Source organism: Malaya genurostris, chromosome 3 (genome assembly GCF_030247185.1).
Source record: "Malaya genurostris strain Urasoe2022 chromosome 3, Malgen_1.1, whole genome shotgun sequence".
Lineage (NCBI taxonomy): Eukaryota > Metazoa > Arthropoda > Insecta > Diptera > Culicidae > Malaya > Malaya genurostris.
In genome coordinates, this window is record NC_080572.1 from 33,026,205 (window position 1) to 33,041,615 (window position 15,411).

At 32.6% G+C, this 15,411-nt stretch overlaps 1 protein-coding gene across 18 annotated transcripts in view; it reads left to right on the forward strand.

The window, feature by feature from the left end:
* The window catches only part of LOC131438336 (sodium-dependent neutral amino acid transporter B(0)AT3), an 81,005-nt gene extending 67,018 nt beyond the window's left edge, over positions 1-13,987 (forward strand). For 14 of the 18 annotated variants that reach the window (XM_058608274.1, XM_058608280.1, XM_058608273.1 and 11 more), the window contains 2 exons: positions 2,766-2,834; positions 8,197-13,987. In XM_058608274.1, coding sequence (XP_058464257.1) covers positions 2,766-2,834; positions 8,197-8,457 — 330 coding nt within the window. In that variant the 3' untranslated portion in view covers positions 8,458-13,987. The other 4 variants (XR_009230925.1, XM_058608287.1, XM_058608288.1 and 1 more) reach the window with 4 other exon arrangements.
* The last annotated feature ends 1,424 nt before the right edge of the window (positions 13,988-15,411 follow it).

A 15,411-nucleotide genomic window follows, 5' to 3' on the forward strand; every position in this document is an offset into this window, starting at 1 on the left:
ATATATATATATATATATATATATATATATATATATATATATATATATATATATATATATATATATATATATATATATATATATGTATAAATATATATATATATATATATATATATATATATATATATATATATATATATATATATATATATATATATATATATATATTTATATATATATATATATGTATATATATATATATATATATATATATATATATATATATATATATATATATATATATATATATATATATATATATATATATATATATATATATATATATATATATATATATATATATATATATATATATCGTGAGGTTTGTCGTTCACGTCACCTCCATCATTATATCTTCAGAAGTGTTGATTTTCGAGCTTGTTTAATGGCACAATAGCACCCGAATCTAGTGCTGAAATCGGTTCAGCCATCTCCTAGAAAATTGAGCGTAGAAAGGTGTACACAAATACACACAGACATTTTTCGGTCACGTTGAGCTGAGTCGAATGCTAGTAGGAGTCTACACGACTCCGAACGAAAATTAGTTTCTCTAGCAATGCTGTATCCTTTTCATAGACAACGGCGCAACTTAGGACATTCGCAACATCTGCGAAAATCGACTTCTGATCCGAAGGACCTGATATAACGCTCGAGTCAGTTTGTCGAGAACAAAAATTGTCTGAGTGTAACAAAAATATCCACTCAACTTTCTCCTAGACATCTGAAAGGATTTTCACAAATTTAGTTGCTAATAATTTCATGTAACATTTTTTATTGTCATCAGAATCCGAAAATGAAACAGAAGTACTAACTTTTATCAACGGCACTTTTCACAAACTCAAATTCAAATGAAAAGCTCTATGATTTTATAAAAAATTTATTGAATTTCTCCCAGATCTCAATTGTGGCTCCGAAATTAACGGAAGATATGGGTAATAAATTAAAATATTGTGCATTCAATTTTCTTGAAAATTGCTTGAATGTCCTTTAAACTGATATTGAATTTGATCCCGGTTCTAGAATAACAGTATTATAATAGATAAATACTTCAGTTTCGAGAATATGTTTCTTCAAGCGACAGTATAAAGCAAATCCCCTTGAAATGATCGGACTATTTTTTTGTTGTAGAACCAAAGCACACGAAAGCACTTGCATAGAATATTCTGGTTTTCGATTCTCAATTTCAGAAGCACTGAAAAAATAATTAAGATTAAGATGAAAGGGATGTTGGTTCCACTTCGATTTCTCTGAGATGGCTAAATCAATTTTCACAAACTTATGAAATTTGAATGACTTTTGGCATAAGTCCGAAAATTCGCATAGAAACCGCATACCGTCGGGTACCCGCATACCAAAAGCCATTTACATACAAACCGATCAAAATAACTATTAAATGCTGCAGATATTTTTCTGTTTACAAAAGTCTTACATACATTTTGGGAAATTCGTAGATTGTTGATTTTTTTGCCCGGTTTATTTATGCTGAGCTGATCCAGAAAGCATACCTTTATGCAATGCTTAACGAAAGAAAAAAGAGACCGAAAAGGTTAGAGCCGGTGTCAAATAAACGAAAAATTTACTATATATAATATAATGAAGAAGATCAATAGTTTTACGAAGCATATTGAACTTTATTTAATTGTCAACTTCTTTCCATCACATGACTTGAACAAAAATTATAAAAAAAATATTTTTAATCAATCAGAGTATTGCAACCCTTTGCATGAATGAATATTCGAGAAATCAAAGTAATATAAATACACACACACACACACAAACACACGCACTCGAATGGTTGAAAATGTCTGTTTTCACAGTGATAAAGAGCTAAAACTTTCAAAATACGACAAATTTATCGTTTCAATTGCGTGTTGTATTTTCATCTATCGATAACAAATTTTTGCTTTGTGCTATCCCAGGTAACCAATAAGCACATACTAATGCCACATTGTGACAGCAAATTATCTCAAATTGACATCTCAATCGCTCTTGGGACTAAATTAGGGTGGACTTACTTATATATACTTATGTATGTCTAGTATGCATTGTAAAACCTGAGTTCTGATTAATTTAGAATAGATTAGCTTTAATATTGCAGATATAGATCCATAAGAATTTTTTGTGCTCATAAAAGGCTATTTCACTGTTATTATTAGCGTTACCTGGGATATGCAGTTTACTGGAGAGAAGTATTGATTGAATGTTGACGTCATATAATCGGCGGTGAGCTATACGTAACATAAGCTATTGAAGCTCATAAATTGTACGTAATGAATTAAAGATAGCAACTTGAAAAAAGTCTTATAACATGAGATGTAGAATTTAAAAAAAAAACGTTTCAATGGGTCTCAAATGGTGTTAAAATGGCCATGATTGTAATTACCTCCATGTTGCATCCTTTAATTCACGTTGATCATCAGATATCTCAATTCAAAACAAAATGTTAATGTTTTTTCAGTGTGTAATCTTTCTTATATTCCGTTTTAATCAGTTTCTGTTATAATCTTTATGTTGCTTCAATAACATAACTGGCATTATCAAAAGAAAATATATTAATACACTACAACGTAATATTTACCAATACAAAGATCCGATTGCTCTTCATTTGATTCTTTCTTCTTACAACACCATTTTGTTATTCTATCCCAACATATCCTTCTCAAATACTCGCACATATTGCTAAACCCCACCATACACGATTTACTCATCTTTATATTTGTCACTAACTTTGATCCACCTGTGCACCTGTGAATTCGTACCAACAGGTTGTCAGTCCAGATCTGCCTCCGCCTCAATCGTTGGCAGCAACGCGTTTCACGATCGGAGATTTTGATGTAAGTTAAGCTTCATAGTGTCTGCAATAGCTCATACTCATATACGCTTTGCAATTCATGTAGTCAATGTATATTGGCTGAACTGGTGAGAAAGCGAATTTGTTCCCCGGCATTAGATTTTAGATTGAAGTACACATCAATTTTTCAAATAATAATTATGATTTCAAGACCATAAACTAACTATTCATTCTTTTAAATTTCGTGTAGCAAGTACAAAAGATTACTAAAATCAACTACTTAACTACTTAATATTCAGAACAAATTCGCTTTGCACTGATATCATACAACATGCATCAATTTAGAATAATTTGGTACTAATAAACACTTTCGTCTCATCTTCCATATCCAATTCCTTGCAATAGATTCGAACATAGGACACACCCTCCCTTGTATTCCCCCAAATTTAAAGCTGGAAAACAAACAAATCAAAAACTGTTTCCCAATCTGCTCTAGACCAATAGATGTGGTAGAAGATCATTGTAGTAGAGTAGAAAATTCCCACTGGTCGTTTCCATCATCTGAATGTGTAGTAAAAATGTTACCACCAAAAGCAAAACAGCAACTCAATCATCATTCAGTTAGTGTGTCGGTATCACCTATACATAACATCGGCACTGCTCTAGCCGTTTTTCTTTCACAAAGGATAATTGACATGGTCATCATTGTACTGTATATTTGAAAGTTATAGACCCCGAACGACGACAAGATAGTGAGCAGGGATAGACCGTCGGTAAAATTGATGACGTCAACATCGACGCCCTCGACACTGAAGCCGATCCTTGTAACATCCAACAACAACAGACGTCACACCAGCCAACAGAAATAATGTCTCTAAAAACGTAACAACCCAACTTTACTAATCCTGTTTAAAAACACGAATAGAAAGCGACACACATTAACCATACGAATGAAACCAGTTAATTGAAACCGGCGCTTCGTCTTCGGAATGATACTGTACTATAGACTAGTAAATGTTTGCATTACGAGTCACAATCCCCCAACTGCTTGCACAACATCATGGATGGATAAACATTTGCAGTATTTAGCCTAAACCCCAACGTTCATTCTAACAATTATTATGATTATTGTTGAAAACCATAAGTTTAAGGAAGATACGACATTTTTGACAATACGGTAACTAAATTGCTTGCATTCTAATATTTACTCAGATGTTAATTAGCTCATTACGTTTAATGCATGCTGTTTAAATATATGTTTATGTATTGAGCAATCATTAAAATTACAATAAAAACTCAATTCACCAAGTCGCGATGTCAACTGAAAAAAACTATCATATATTTTGTCTGTTTTAGTTTCGTGATCACTTTATTTTTAAGTTTGCTTGTATTTTTTCCACAAGATGAGAACACATAGAGGAGAAATGTCCATTTTTGGTCTTGCGGAAAATAATATTTTCACTCCAAATGTTATTTACTGTTCGAAAGCTACAACCTTCAGTTACGAAACGCATTTGATTTGAGCTACATATCCTCACTTATACGGCAATCTGGCTCGGAGTGCATCAACCTCGAAATCGAAAATAAAACAGGCACATTTTGACGCAGGAAACAATCAGACATGACCAAATATTATGTGTAAATGAAATTTTTCAGCCTTATTGATTTCTTACAACTGTTTCGTCTTTTTTTGTGATATAAAATGCAATTATTTTTTATGTTAAGACCAAAATTTAAATCAATAAAAAATAACGTTTCACTCATAATCTGATTTTCTGTCTGACTTAGGGAAGCAATTCACGCATGTGAAAATGCTGACACTTGAGCGCACAATTCGGGTGAGCTCTGTGGGAGCATTCCATGCAAACTTTATAACAATGATTACTGAGTAATTTCATTCAGTAAATGCAGCATTCGTCCAAATTATTCGACAGTTCGGAATCTTCACTCGTCTTTTGTGCTGCGATGCCAAATGTGCTTTAGAACGTGCACACGTCGTCAATAATACCATATAGCAAAGTCTTGGCGTTAAATTCCCTTTGGTGGAATTTGGCCTTTCTGTTTCAACAGACTTCGCAGCCGATTCTTAGTGTACAGAATCATTGCATGGCTAGTACTATGGATCCTACTGACACTAAGAATCCTTCCAGGTCGGGGCTCGAGCATACGACAACTTGCTTGTAAGACCAGCATCCTATGCATTGAACCGCCAACCCGGGACCAATAATACCATACACGGTTTCTAGTGGTTATTTTCCCCTCACCATTTTTACCCAACCGCTTCGTTTCGATTCTGCAAAGTCATAATACAAAAAAAAATTCCATAAAAACCACTAGTACCATTCGATTCAGTGCATCCTTATTAACTAAAACCACTCACCGAATATGATTTGTCTCTGAGGATATATAATACAACCCAAAAATTCTGAAACTAGAAAATTTTACTTTTGATGAAATAATCGACACTTTTGCACTCACCGACTACTGAGGCTCTTCTGTGTAGACGGCCTGTCAAATGAACATAAACCAATTGTGGCTAATGATCGGGCCCATAAATAGAGAGCTTTGCCGATATGATGTGATATTTCAGCTGTTTTTAAAAGAACGGCGAATCTAACATTGACAGCAAATGGAGAAAATCATCGATGAATGTTTCGACTTTGGTTTCAAATCGTGTTTAGAAATTATCGTATATTCTCTGATCAATTTATGATTAGTCGATGAATTGTTAGTTTATCTTCAAAAGGCACGCAAATGTTACCACTTTCCTTCTATATCCACTGAATAAATCAACATAAAAAGAGTTTCGCCCTTTTTCGATTTGTTTACTTTTATACTTGCTGTGTGAATTATAAAGATACGCCCTTGCGCATTTTTCATGAAATTGGCTGGTTTTCGCTACTAAGACAAATCTGTGAGTAGTTTTATTGTCTCTTTTACTATTTCCAGTAATAAAAGGTTCGGTAACCATCTAAAATAAAGAAAATAAATAGTTTCGCCCTTCCTTACTAGCAATTGAAGTATCGCCCTGTTTGTTGGCATGGAACACGGAAGGCGAAACTTGCGTAAACAGATGGAATGACAGTTTCGCCTTTTATAGTTCTTTGTATTACTAAGATTGGGATTTTTGTAGAATACGAATTTTTAGACAACATTGTAGGATTTTGAAGCATTTTTTGGTAGGAGAGAGAACCTCGATTTGTTTACTTTTGTAAGATACGTCCTTCTTTGAAAAACAGCTGATTTAGTGTTCGAATTATTGCGAGTGGCAATTTTCACCCTCGCCCCGATCTTCCCTACACAAATTTTTTCACATTGCAAAGCTCTCCAAAACAAGTTTTGTGTGTGAGAGAAACCTTACACCGTTGGTAAGAATTTCATAAAACATTGTGTATTCAGAGCATGTAACATGAAGCAATAATTATCCAGTGCGTTCCTCTAAACACAAAACAAAAACGTTGGTAAATTTGAGAGCTTTCGCTTGTTCTTTTTGCAAAGTAAAAATTATCAATTTAAGAACTGGAAAACTTTTATTTCGAAAATGATTATGCATTGAGCGTAAAGTGCTATTCTGTTCTATTAGGAGCATGTTTTTATAAGAATGATACTGTGCTCATAATAATACAAAAGCTCTCTGCGTATCAATCTTTATTAAAACTACAAGAAATTACAAAGCTACAGAGAGTAATCATCCAATCCCATCAGTAATATCCCGAGAAGCGATATCAGCATGGTGCACCATGTTCACATCAAAACAATAACAACCGAAATGAACGCTGAAATGCATTTAGTCACTTTTGTGTAAATATACACTGTACCGATTCAGTGTTGCTTAGTTGTTCAAAAGTATTATCGCTGTCATTTTAAAAGTTTATGCTCTTAAATTTAGTTGTTTCCAAATCAGGAAAACTTACAACTGTAATTTTTTGCACTTATTTTAAAAGTTTTTCTGATTGAATTTTTGATTTTCTGAAGCCTTTTAAAAGCCAAGTTAGACGTTCTTACAAATCCGAAAATATGAGCAAATAAAAACTGAAGATAAATAAAAAATATTCAAAAAAGTTCGTTTCGAGCTAAATGCCAACGAAGAATTTAGCATTGGAGAAAAAGTTCCCATTTTTCCCATGTGTTGTTTTTTTTCATAATATTGTAATAAGGAGTTTTTGCGGGAAAATGTGTTGAAATTTATTGAAATTTAACCAGTTAACAATGCCTAAAATGAACTATTCGTTTGTCATATTTCGACAAGCTCTTCAAACAGCAAATAAATTACTAAACTCTTTCAGAACTGTTTCTATTTTCATATATATTTACTCTATATTTCATAAAGGATATCGTACCATATAGCGTATGGTCTCAGTGTTACCAAAAAAAATCCACGACATTAAAACAACAATCAACGACGAATTTATTTAAATCACGCTAATTCAACCCTGCGCTAAAAATATTTCTTTTCTTCGGAATAGTCTCAAGAAAAGTTTTAAGTTCGTCTAGCATGTTAGTTACATTCCTAGCCTCAAACAGTAGAAGAGATCTTATTTGCATTATGTATATGATAAGTGATTTTGTCTATAAGCATTATATAACTAATAGTTCAACCGTTGGATTTACACTTTTTTCACTATCTTCTGTCTTTATTCAATGGTTTTTCGTCAAAACGTTTTCAAATAATGTAGAAGTAACTATTTAAAAACTGAATATAAAAAAATATTTGATCGATAGATTTGGTTTCAATATCCAACTAGTCGGTAGGTGAATTATGCGAATATTGTTTATTTCTTAACCCTAGAACGCTACCCCCTTGGAGTGGCTTCTAGTTCTGAAAAATACGTTTTTACTTCTTTAGAAGTAGCAAATTGACTCATTCGAATTGTTTCATAGAAAAGTTCGTGGAACATCGTTTTTTTTTATAAGAAAAACGCTGCATATAACTATAAATTAAAATATATGCAGTTGTAACTTGATTGATCCTTCCAAATGTTCTCATTATCATTTGATTCAACATGACAGCATAATGAAGGATTAAGTTTAAATTGGTTCTCAGTTCATTATAAGTTTAGCATGTAGTAGTTTATTAGCGTATTCATTTCTATCGTGCGATTATTTCAGTATACTATCCACTTTTATACCCCAGCTAAAATACATTATACTGTAAGCCTTGAATCGAGATATCTTCCATGTAAAGTTATGTTTATGGTAATTATGTAGTAGAAACAAGTTTACCTAGTGTCCCTTTACCTATCGTTACGTTTCAGTTTTTCAATTCAATTTTTCTATCGTTTGGGAAACCACTGTACTCTGTGGTCTTTGACTCAGTCATTACTTTCTACATATGGCAAAATGCACTTTGCACAATATTTTCGTTTTTCGCCGTTCTAATACATTTCTCAATCTTGCTCCTGCAGGATGATGATGACGATGATTTTAGCGGGCCCGCCCTGGGTGGACCGGTGAACCTACGTAGTGACAGCGACGACGAAGATGAACCGCCAACCATGGGCAAAATGCTAACGAAGCATTCCGGGAATTCGATCATGAAGGGGAATTCCACCGCCAACTCTCAACATAAATTTCAGTTTAAAAATCAACACCACCTGACGGCCAATCCATTGTCCGTCAGTCCAGGTCGGAAAAAACCGTTCAGCATGGAAGTTGTAGATTTCTAGATATTAGAAATAGCATACGACTACAACAATAAAATTAGATTCTGTGTGAACAAAAAAAATAATGCAAAGCAAGAAATAAGATTATATACCAATCAAGCTCAGCTATTGCGTAAATGTTAATCCTAATTTTTATGTATGTACAAAGCCATATGTTTATTCCAGAGATTGTTATGTTTTCATTCAGTTTGGACGTTATTTTGAATTTCAGTAGCAGTTGTTTGTATATAGCGTAAAAAAATACAAATAGAGTTCAACATTAAAAAAACAAGAAAAAAACAAACTCTATTCGACGTGTCTTTAGACTAAGATAAACAACAAGAACTTGTTACTATGCCAGATGGTTCCAAATGTAAATGGAGTAAAAAAAAGAGTACATGATTTCTATTTTAGATACCGTATCTACCCAGCATATCGCTGTACTTCAATGTTATCGACCTACAAAATCAGCCTCGATAAAAAAGATATAATTTTAATGACAAGTGTAAGCAACAGTTTGATATTATTGAAAGTGACAACAACAAGAGTAGATGCAAACAAGAAACAGACTAGCTTAATTCAAAACGACATTTTTATTAGTTGTACTAAAAGATCAGCCTATTTGGTTCGAATATATTAACTCAGTCAGAGTATTTTAATAAGTGATATAGCTTGTAAGTAGCTAATAGCCTACGATTATTAAAAAAAGAAGAAACATCCAAGCAGCCAATATGATGTTTAAGATTACGAAAAGAAAATCAAATGGGAGAGAACAAAAAGTATTTCAAATTAGCATAGTCAGGAAGTAACTTATGGGAGACGTGAATTAATTTTAAGGGAAAGAAGATTTCAGTAACAATACCTAAATGCAAAAATACCAGTAATCATTGTAAACTGTTAATTTCAATCATGTTTATCTGAGTATTGGAGTTTTGTTTCGGAAATAATTACAAAATTCTGAAATGTCACACATTCAACAATATTATGAAACAACACTTTTGTCATTTTAAATGCACAACTAATTGAACGAGTAAAGCTGTTGTACATAGTTCTTCTTTAGTTATGAGGCTACACTCTTACGTTATTGCGAGAAAGTTACTGACACAAGGTAAGAATGAAAAACAATAAAAATTGTGATCAATACTACACTTAATGAGAAACACAGATTAGTATGTAAGATATTTTTAAAATGTTACTTGAATCCCAGGAAACCCCAGAACAACTTATATGTAATTGAATCCAAAGCGGAAGGAATATAACTCCGCTCAAAGTACCTTGAAAGAAAAAAAAAAAGGCTACATACTTAATGGTATATCATATTACAACAAAACGATTCTTCAATTATGTGCATGGGAGCAAAATGTTTCTCTAATTCTCCTAAACAAGCAAATAATGTATTCGTTCGGAAGACTTTTAACAAAAAGATACCCGCAATTCGACTGCGGTTAATGTGCTGAACAAATTGAGATTCTATGTGGAATGTATTTATCACCAGAGAAAAATTCTATTGCTCACATTTTCGAAACAAACTTTTCACTAATCTCACAATAGATCGGACTGTATTTAAACTAAAATCTTCTAAATATTTTCATATTATTTTTTTACGTGAAAAGGGTGTAGCTGGGTTTGCGTATAAAAACTGCCTCCCAAACAGAAAAAAATTGATATACGCTGTTTGAAAGGGTTTATATTGGCGATGATTTTCCCAAAATTTCAACCCTTCAACTGTCATATTAGTGGAGTTAAAGTGGTTCTTCTGATTTTCATTTTATTCAAAAATCTCTTTAGCAAAAATATTGAAAAAATTCTGGAATATTTTAGGAATAATGGGAAACCTTTCTGATTTTTTCAGAATTTTTAAAAAGGTTTTTCATGTGAAAAAAAGATTCAAAATTTTCGATTTTTTTTAATCGCACTTGCAATTTTGGCACCACTCTAGATTTTACATAAAAAATAAATCATTTATGAGTACATTACGCTATATTTTTTCAGATTTTTCAAAAATGTGCACGGGTATAAGATCAGACTTTATGAAATAAATCATTCGAAATACCATGCATCTCCATTAAATTGTCTTCATCCGTTGGAGATGCATGATATTTAGTTCTACAATCATATATCACATGTCCTTAGAACTAAATACCATGCGTTTCCATCTACAACTTGAGTTCAGAGTTTAAAAAAGAATTTCACCCCTAAAATTATTTACACACGCCCGTACGTCTGTCTCGATTTAGCTAGTAATTATGTAGGAAAACAGTTCGTTTGAACGCATTAGTGAACATGTTGTCAGCGGGCGGTTGTGTTTCGTAAGGAAGGTATTTAGTTCTATGGGCATATGATATATGATGTTAGAACTAAATACCATGCGTCTCCATCGGATGATGACAATTTGATGGAATGATTTATTTTTTTGAAAGTCTGATATTATACCCGTCTACATTTCTGAAAAATCTGAAAAAATGCAGTTTACTGTACTCATAAATGATTTATTTTTGATGTAAAATCTAGAGTGGTGCAAAAATTGTAAGTGCGAATAAAATAATTCGAAAATTTTGAACATTTTTTTCACATGAAATACATTTTGAAAAATTTTTAAAAAAATCAGAAAGGTTTCCCAAAGTTCCTAAAATATTCCTGATTTTTTTCATTTTTTTCGTTAAAGAGATATTTGAAAAATTTAAATGAAATGAAAATCATAAGAACCACCCTAAATCCACCATCATGGCAGTTAAAAGGTTAACAATTTGGGAAAATCATCTCCAATATAAACCCTTTCAAACAATGCATATCAATTTTTTCTGTTTTTGGGCAGTTTTTATTTGCAAACTCGGCTACACCCTTTATCAACAGTCTAAAATTTGTCCCTTTTACCCAAAAAACTGTTTAATTTCATCGAGTTTCATATATTATGATTTGGAAAATCTATTGTACTGATAACCATTCTCGATTCTTGATTTTAAACGTTATAATAGTGATAATAACAGGAGCTCCTTATTTCGTTTGGATTTCAAATTGAAACTTGGAAAAACAACCAACGAAGTAACTACTATCAGGCAAACATCATTCCAAATCAATGAAAACTCATGATTTATTGCAGGCGAAACCGCAACAAAAATTATTTCATATCATACTTCGAAACAATGTTTGAAGTTTATCATCATAGAAAATTGACATTTAGTGGTCGCGTTCGGAACAGTCGCAACAGTATTACCATGAGGCAATTTAATAAAGCACGCATTGTTACGAAGAAATTGTAAGGACACCTTAGCAATAGTTAAAAAGCAAAACTGAAATGAATCTTCCATTAATCCTTTAGATTAGTTTTTTCTATCATGATTCCTACGATTGGATAGCTTAAGGATTCGTTTGAAATATCATTCAATGTCAAATGAGTAGTGAAGCTATACTATGTAAATCACAGTTTTGTACATGTTCTTTGTTAGAACCTGTTGATTGCACGGTTCAACATAATAAAACTACATATATAGAGTAGGTCTGCTCGAACGCAACGCAACTCATCTCATGTAGTAAATTTTGAGATTTCAAATTCTAGAAATATCTCTCAAATTATTTTTCCAAGCTATGGTGAAGCAATCTTTTTGTTCTCCTAAATTGATCTGCATATTTGTATGATACATTCAAACAATTTTAAAGACTTCATTAAAAGCATTTTGGTACCTGTTGGGTTGAAAACTTATTGATCATGGGAATTCCATATACAACTTGATCGATATATTAAGAAAAGCTTCAACTTAGTTTAGGAATGTAATGGAAAAGTGTGTTCTACATTGCTGAAAATCAATAGTCGGTTATGAAGATAGTAGTATATATTTCAGTGCTGTATCTATCCGTACTTACACAAAATATACTAGCACTAACTGATTTATTCGCTCAATATTGATATCATCACATGATACAGAATAAATACACTAATGATTGAGGTAGGAGAACTGATCAATGAAAGCAATTCAATAAACAAAAACTAACAGAGTAAACGGATGCAGACAAAACTTGAGTTAAACTATAGCAATTGATCACAGAATGAATAGAACTAGATAGCAAAAACTAATTCCACTCGTCAATTGCTTCGATACAGTGTTAAAATAAAAAAAGTGTGGTGCATTGAGTATACTAACAATTCATTCAAAAACTCAAATCTATTTCCACACGAAGGATACTTGGCCTTAAAGGCCGATTTACAATCATAGGAAAACAGCAATAGTTTTAAGACGCAAAAGCAGTTTTCTCCACTGTCGTTGAACGGAAATTCAAAAAAAGAAACAAGTACCAGTTCATTTAGTACATTCTTCAAAATAAAATTATGTTTTTTACGAAAATTCATCCAGCGATAGAGGAGAAAACTACGTTTTCGTTTTTCAATATTGGCTGTTTGCCTAAGATTGTGAGTAGAACGTCAAAACAAACAGGGTTCATGTTTGCTATGTTGATTAACAATTATGCCTATTGATTAAAAATTTGAGAGGTCATTGCATGGAAAATATCATGAAATCATGCACAATATTTCGTGTAAAAACAGAATTGAGGGTATAACATCCCTCATTCTTTGCGTCTTGTTTAAACATAATTATTTCTACAGTGTCCTTATAAGGATTTGTTTGATTCAGAGAAATATTTGAAAATATCATTGAATAATCATCCCCCGAAATGAAAACAAACATTAGAAATAAATCATAAACTTAAAAACGAACTCATTGTGGCTTAGAAATACTATCGAAAAACTTAAAATTTTGCCATTGGGTGAAAACTAAAAATGTTATTATATAATAGCCCCATAGAAATTTGAAACTGAGTTTCCAAAAGTTACATTTGTTTGCAAAAAAAGAGTAAAAAACAGTCATTGGAAGGCATGATTTCAATGACGCGTGTAAAATTTGTGCCCAATATACTACTGTAAATTTCTCCCACCATGAGATACTTAACTTTAACCAGTGTATTAGAAAAGCAACAATTGTTTAGAGACAAACATATGAAATTTCGTCATGCTGACGAACTTAAATGGATCGTATGCATGCTTAGCAATCTATTTGAAAAAGAAAATTAATCTGAAAGATTTCTTGAAAAACTAGATTACCCCATAGCAAGTAAATTAAATATTTTTTGAAGCCCGATTCATCTTATTTTAAAAAGCTTCAAGGACCATTTCCCTGTATCTTATTTTAGGAAATATAAACTGTAGTAGCATATTTGCTCAAATGAAGTATGCGAACTGCTATGCCATTAATGTTAGCTGTATAGAAATTCTAGGAAACTTCTCGAACGTGGAAGTAATGCTAAGGAATAAGCAGCCATACAACAACGTAAGAAAAACTAACCAACAAAGGTTTTCTGTCAAAGATGCTGTAATATTTCATACGACGTTTAAAATAGGTGCAAATCACTATAGTTGCAATGTAAATTGCAATGCCAGTAAAAGGAATGGACGCTATGGAAATGTAAACAACAGATATATAATATGTACTAAGGAATTTATTCAATTTGACATTTGAGAAATAAAATGAGAAAAATAGTTCGTTAAGGAGATCAAACACAAGCGTTTCACTATTAATCGATTATCCGAAGTTCTTCAAAAAGGTAAGTTTGTATGGCTATCAACTAACATGACTTACAAATTAGAGTAGTTTTGATGAACGTTAAGAAGACTTTTACTGTGTTTTACGAGTTGAAACAAGGGACCAGCTACGGACCATTCATTTTCATACTATTCGTTCATTATCTTTGCCGGGATTATTCAAAATATTTCGCATCATCGCAAGCTTTGTGGATTGTGGTGCTATTTAAATGAACATCGAGAAAGCCTTGTATATGTGTTACCGTGTTTTTGTTCCTGCGGAAGTTTATGCAGTTTTGGTATTTATCAAACGGAACACCAACAAAATTTCCAAACTAGAAGAGCTTACTGAATAGTTTCAAAGTATTTGCTCCTTTTTAAATTGTCACTTGTAAAAAAACACTCTTCAAATTGAAGGTTTACACACTCAATACACTGTAATTCTGGAACCGGTAGTCGAATCCCCACTACGGAACTATATGATATGCGAAAGTTTCTTATTTTTTAACCCATAGAATATACGCACTCACGCTTCTAAGAAATATGAGCTACTGATGGCGCACCGAAAATTTAATACACAAAGAAGTTGGTTATTGTTATTTTGCTATACGAAGTTGGGTGTCAATTTAAACAATGTAAAACTAATCGCGTAACCTTTTCCAGTCATAATTTTGAACTCTTATAACTCAGTCATTTATTGATGAATTTATGTAATTTAACAATCTATCGATTCGGAAACATTTAGCTTAAACTTATGAGGTAACGTCGTTTAGGCATTTCAATGGCATGCCATTGAAAAATTGGTTTGAATTAGTCTATGTTTGATGTGCGTAAATGATGTCATTCTCTTGTCCTATTTGCGAAGTATGGACTATCTATATCTATAAATATATACCCGGATACATTTCTGCTTCAGTTAACCCCAGGCTGTGAGCGAGCATTTTTCGTAGGCTGGTGAAGGTGTTTGAGTAGTGAGTGAATGAAAGTCACTTCCATTCACTCGCTGGATAGTTGCTTTTGTATGTGTGCGGTGTGTTCAGTATAGTATAGTAGTACAGTAGGGTCTCGTACATCGCGGATTCGGTTTTGCCGGTATTCGTTGTTGCCGGATTCGTTATTACCGGAAAACCGCGATAAACGGGATCCAGGGATTTCGACAGATTGGGGCTGTGAACGATTATCTCGCTTTGGTCGATAGATAGAGCCACACAATCTTCGGCAAACTTGTTTTAGATCCTTAGACCAACAATTCAGTATAGTTTGTCAGACAATTAGGTGAGAACTGCTCCGGCAGAGGCGCTTTGAAAAAATGCATGATACAAATCATTCGCTTAACACAGACAAAACGATTTGAGCTTCAAGTAATTCGCAAATTATAGTACTTTACCGTATTATTTACCGTCAGT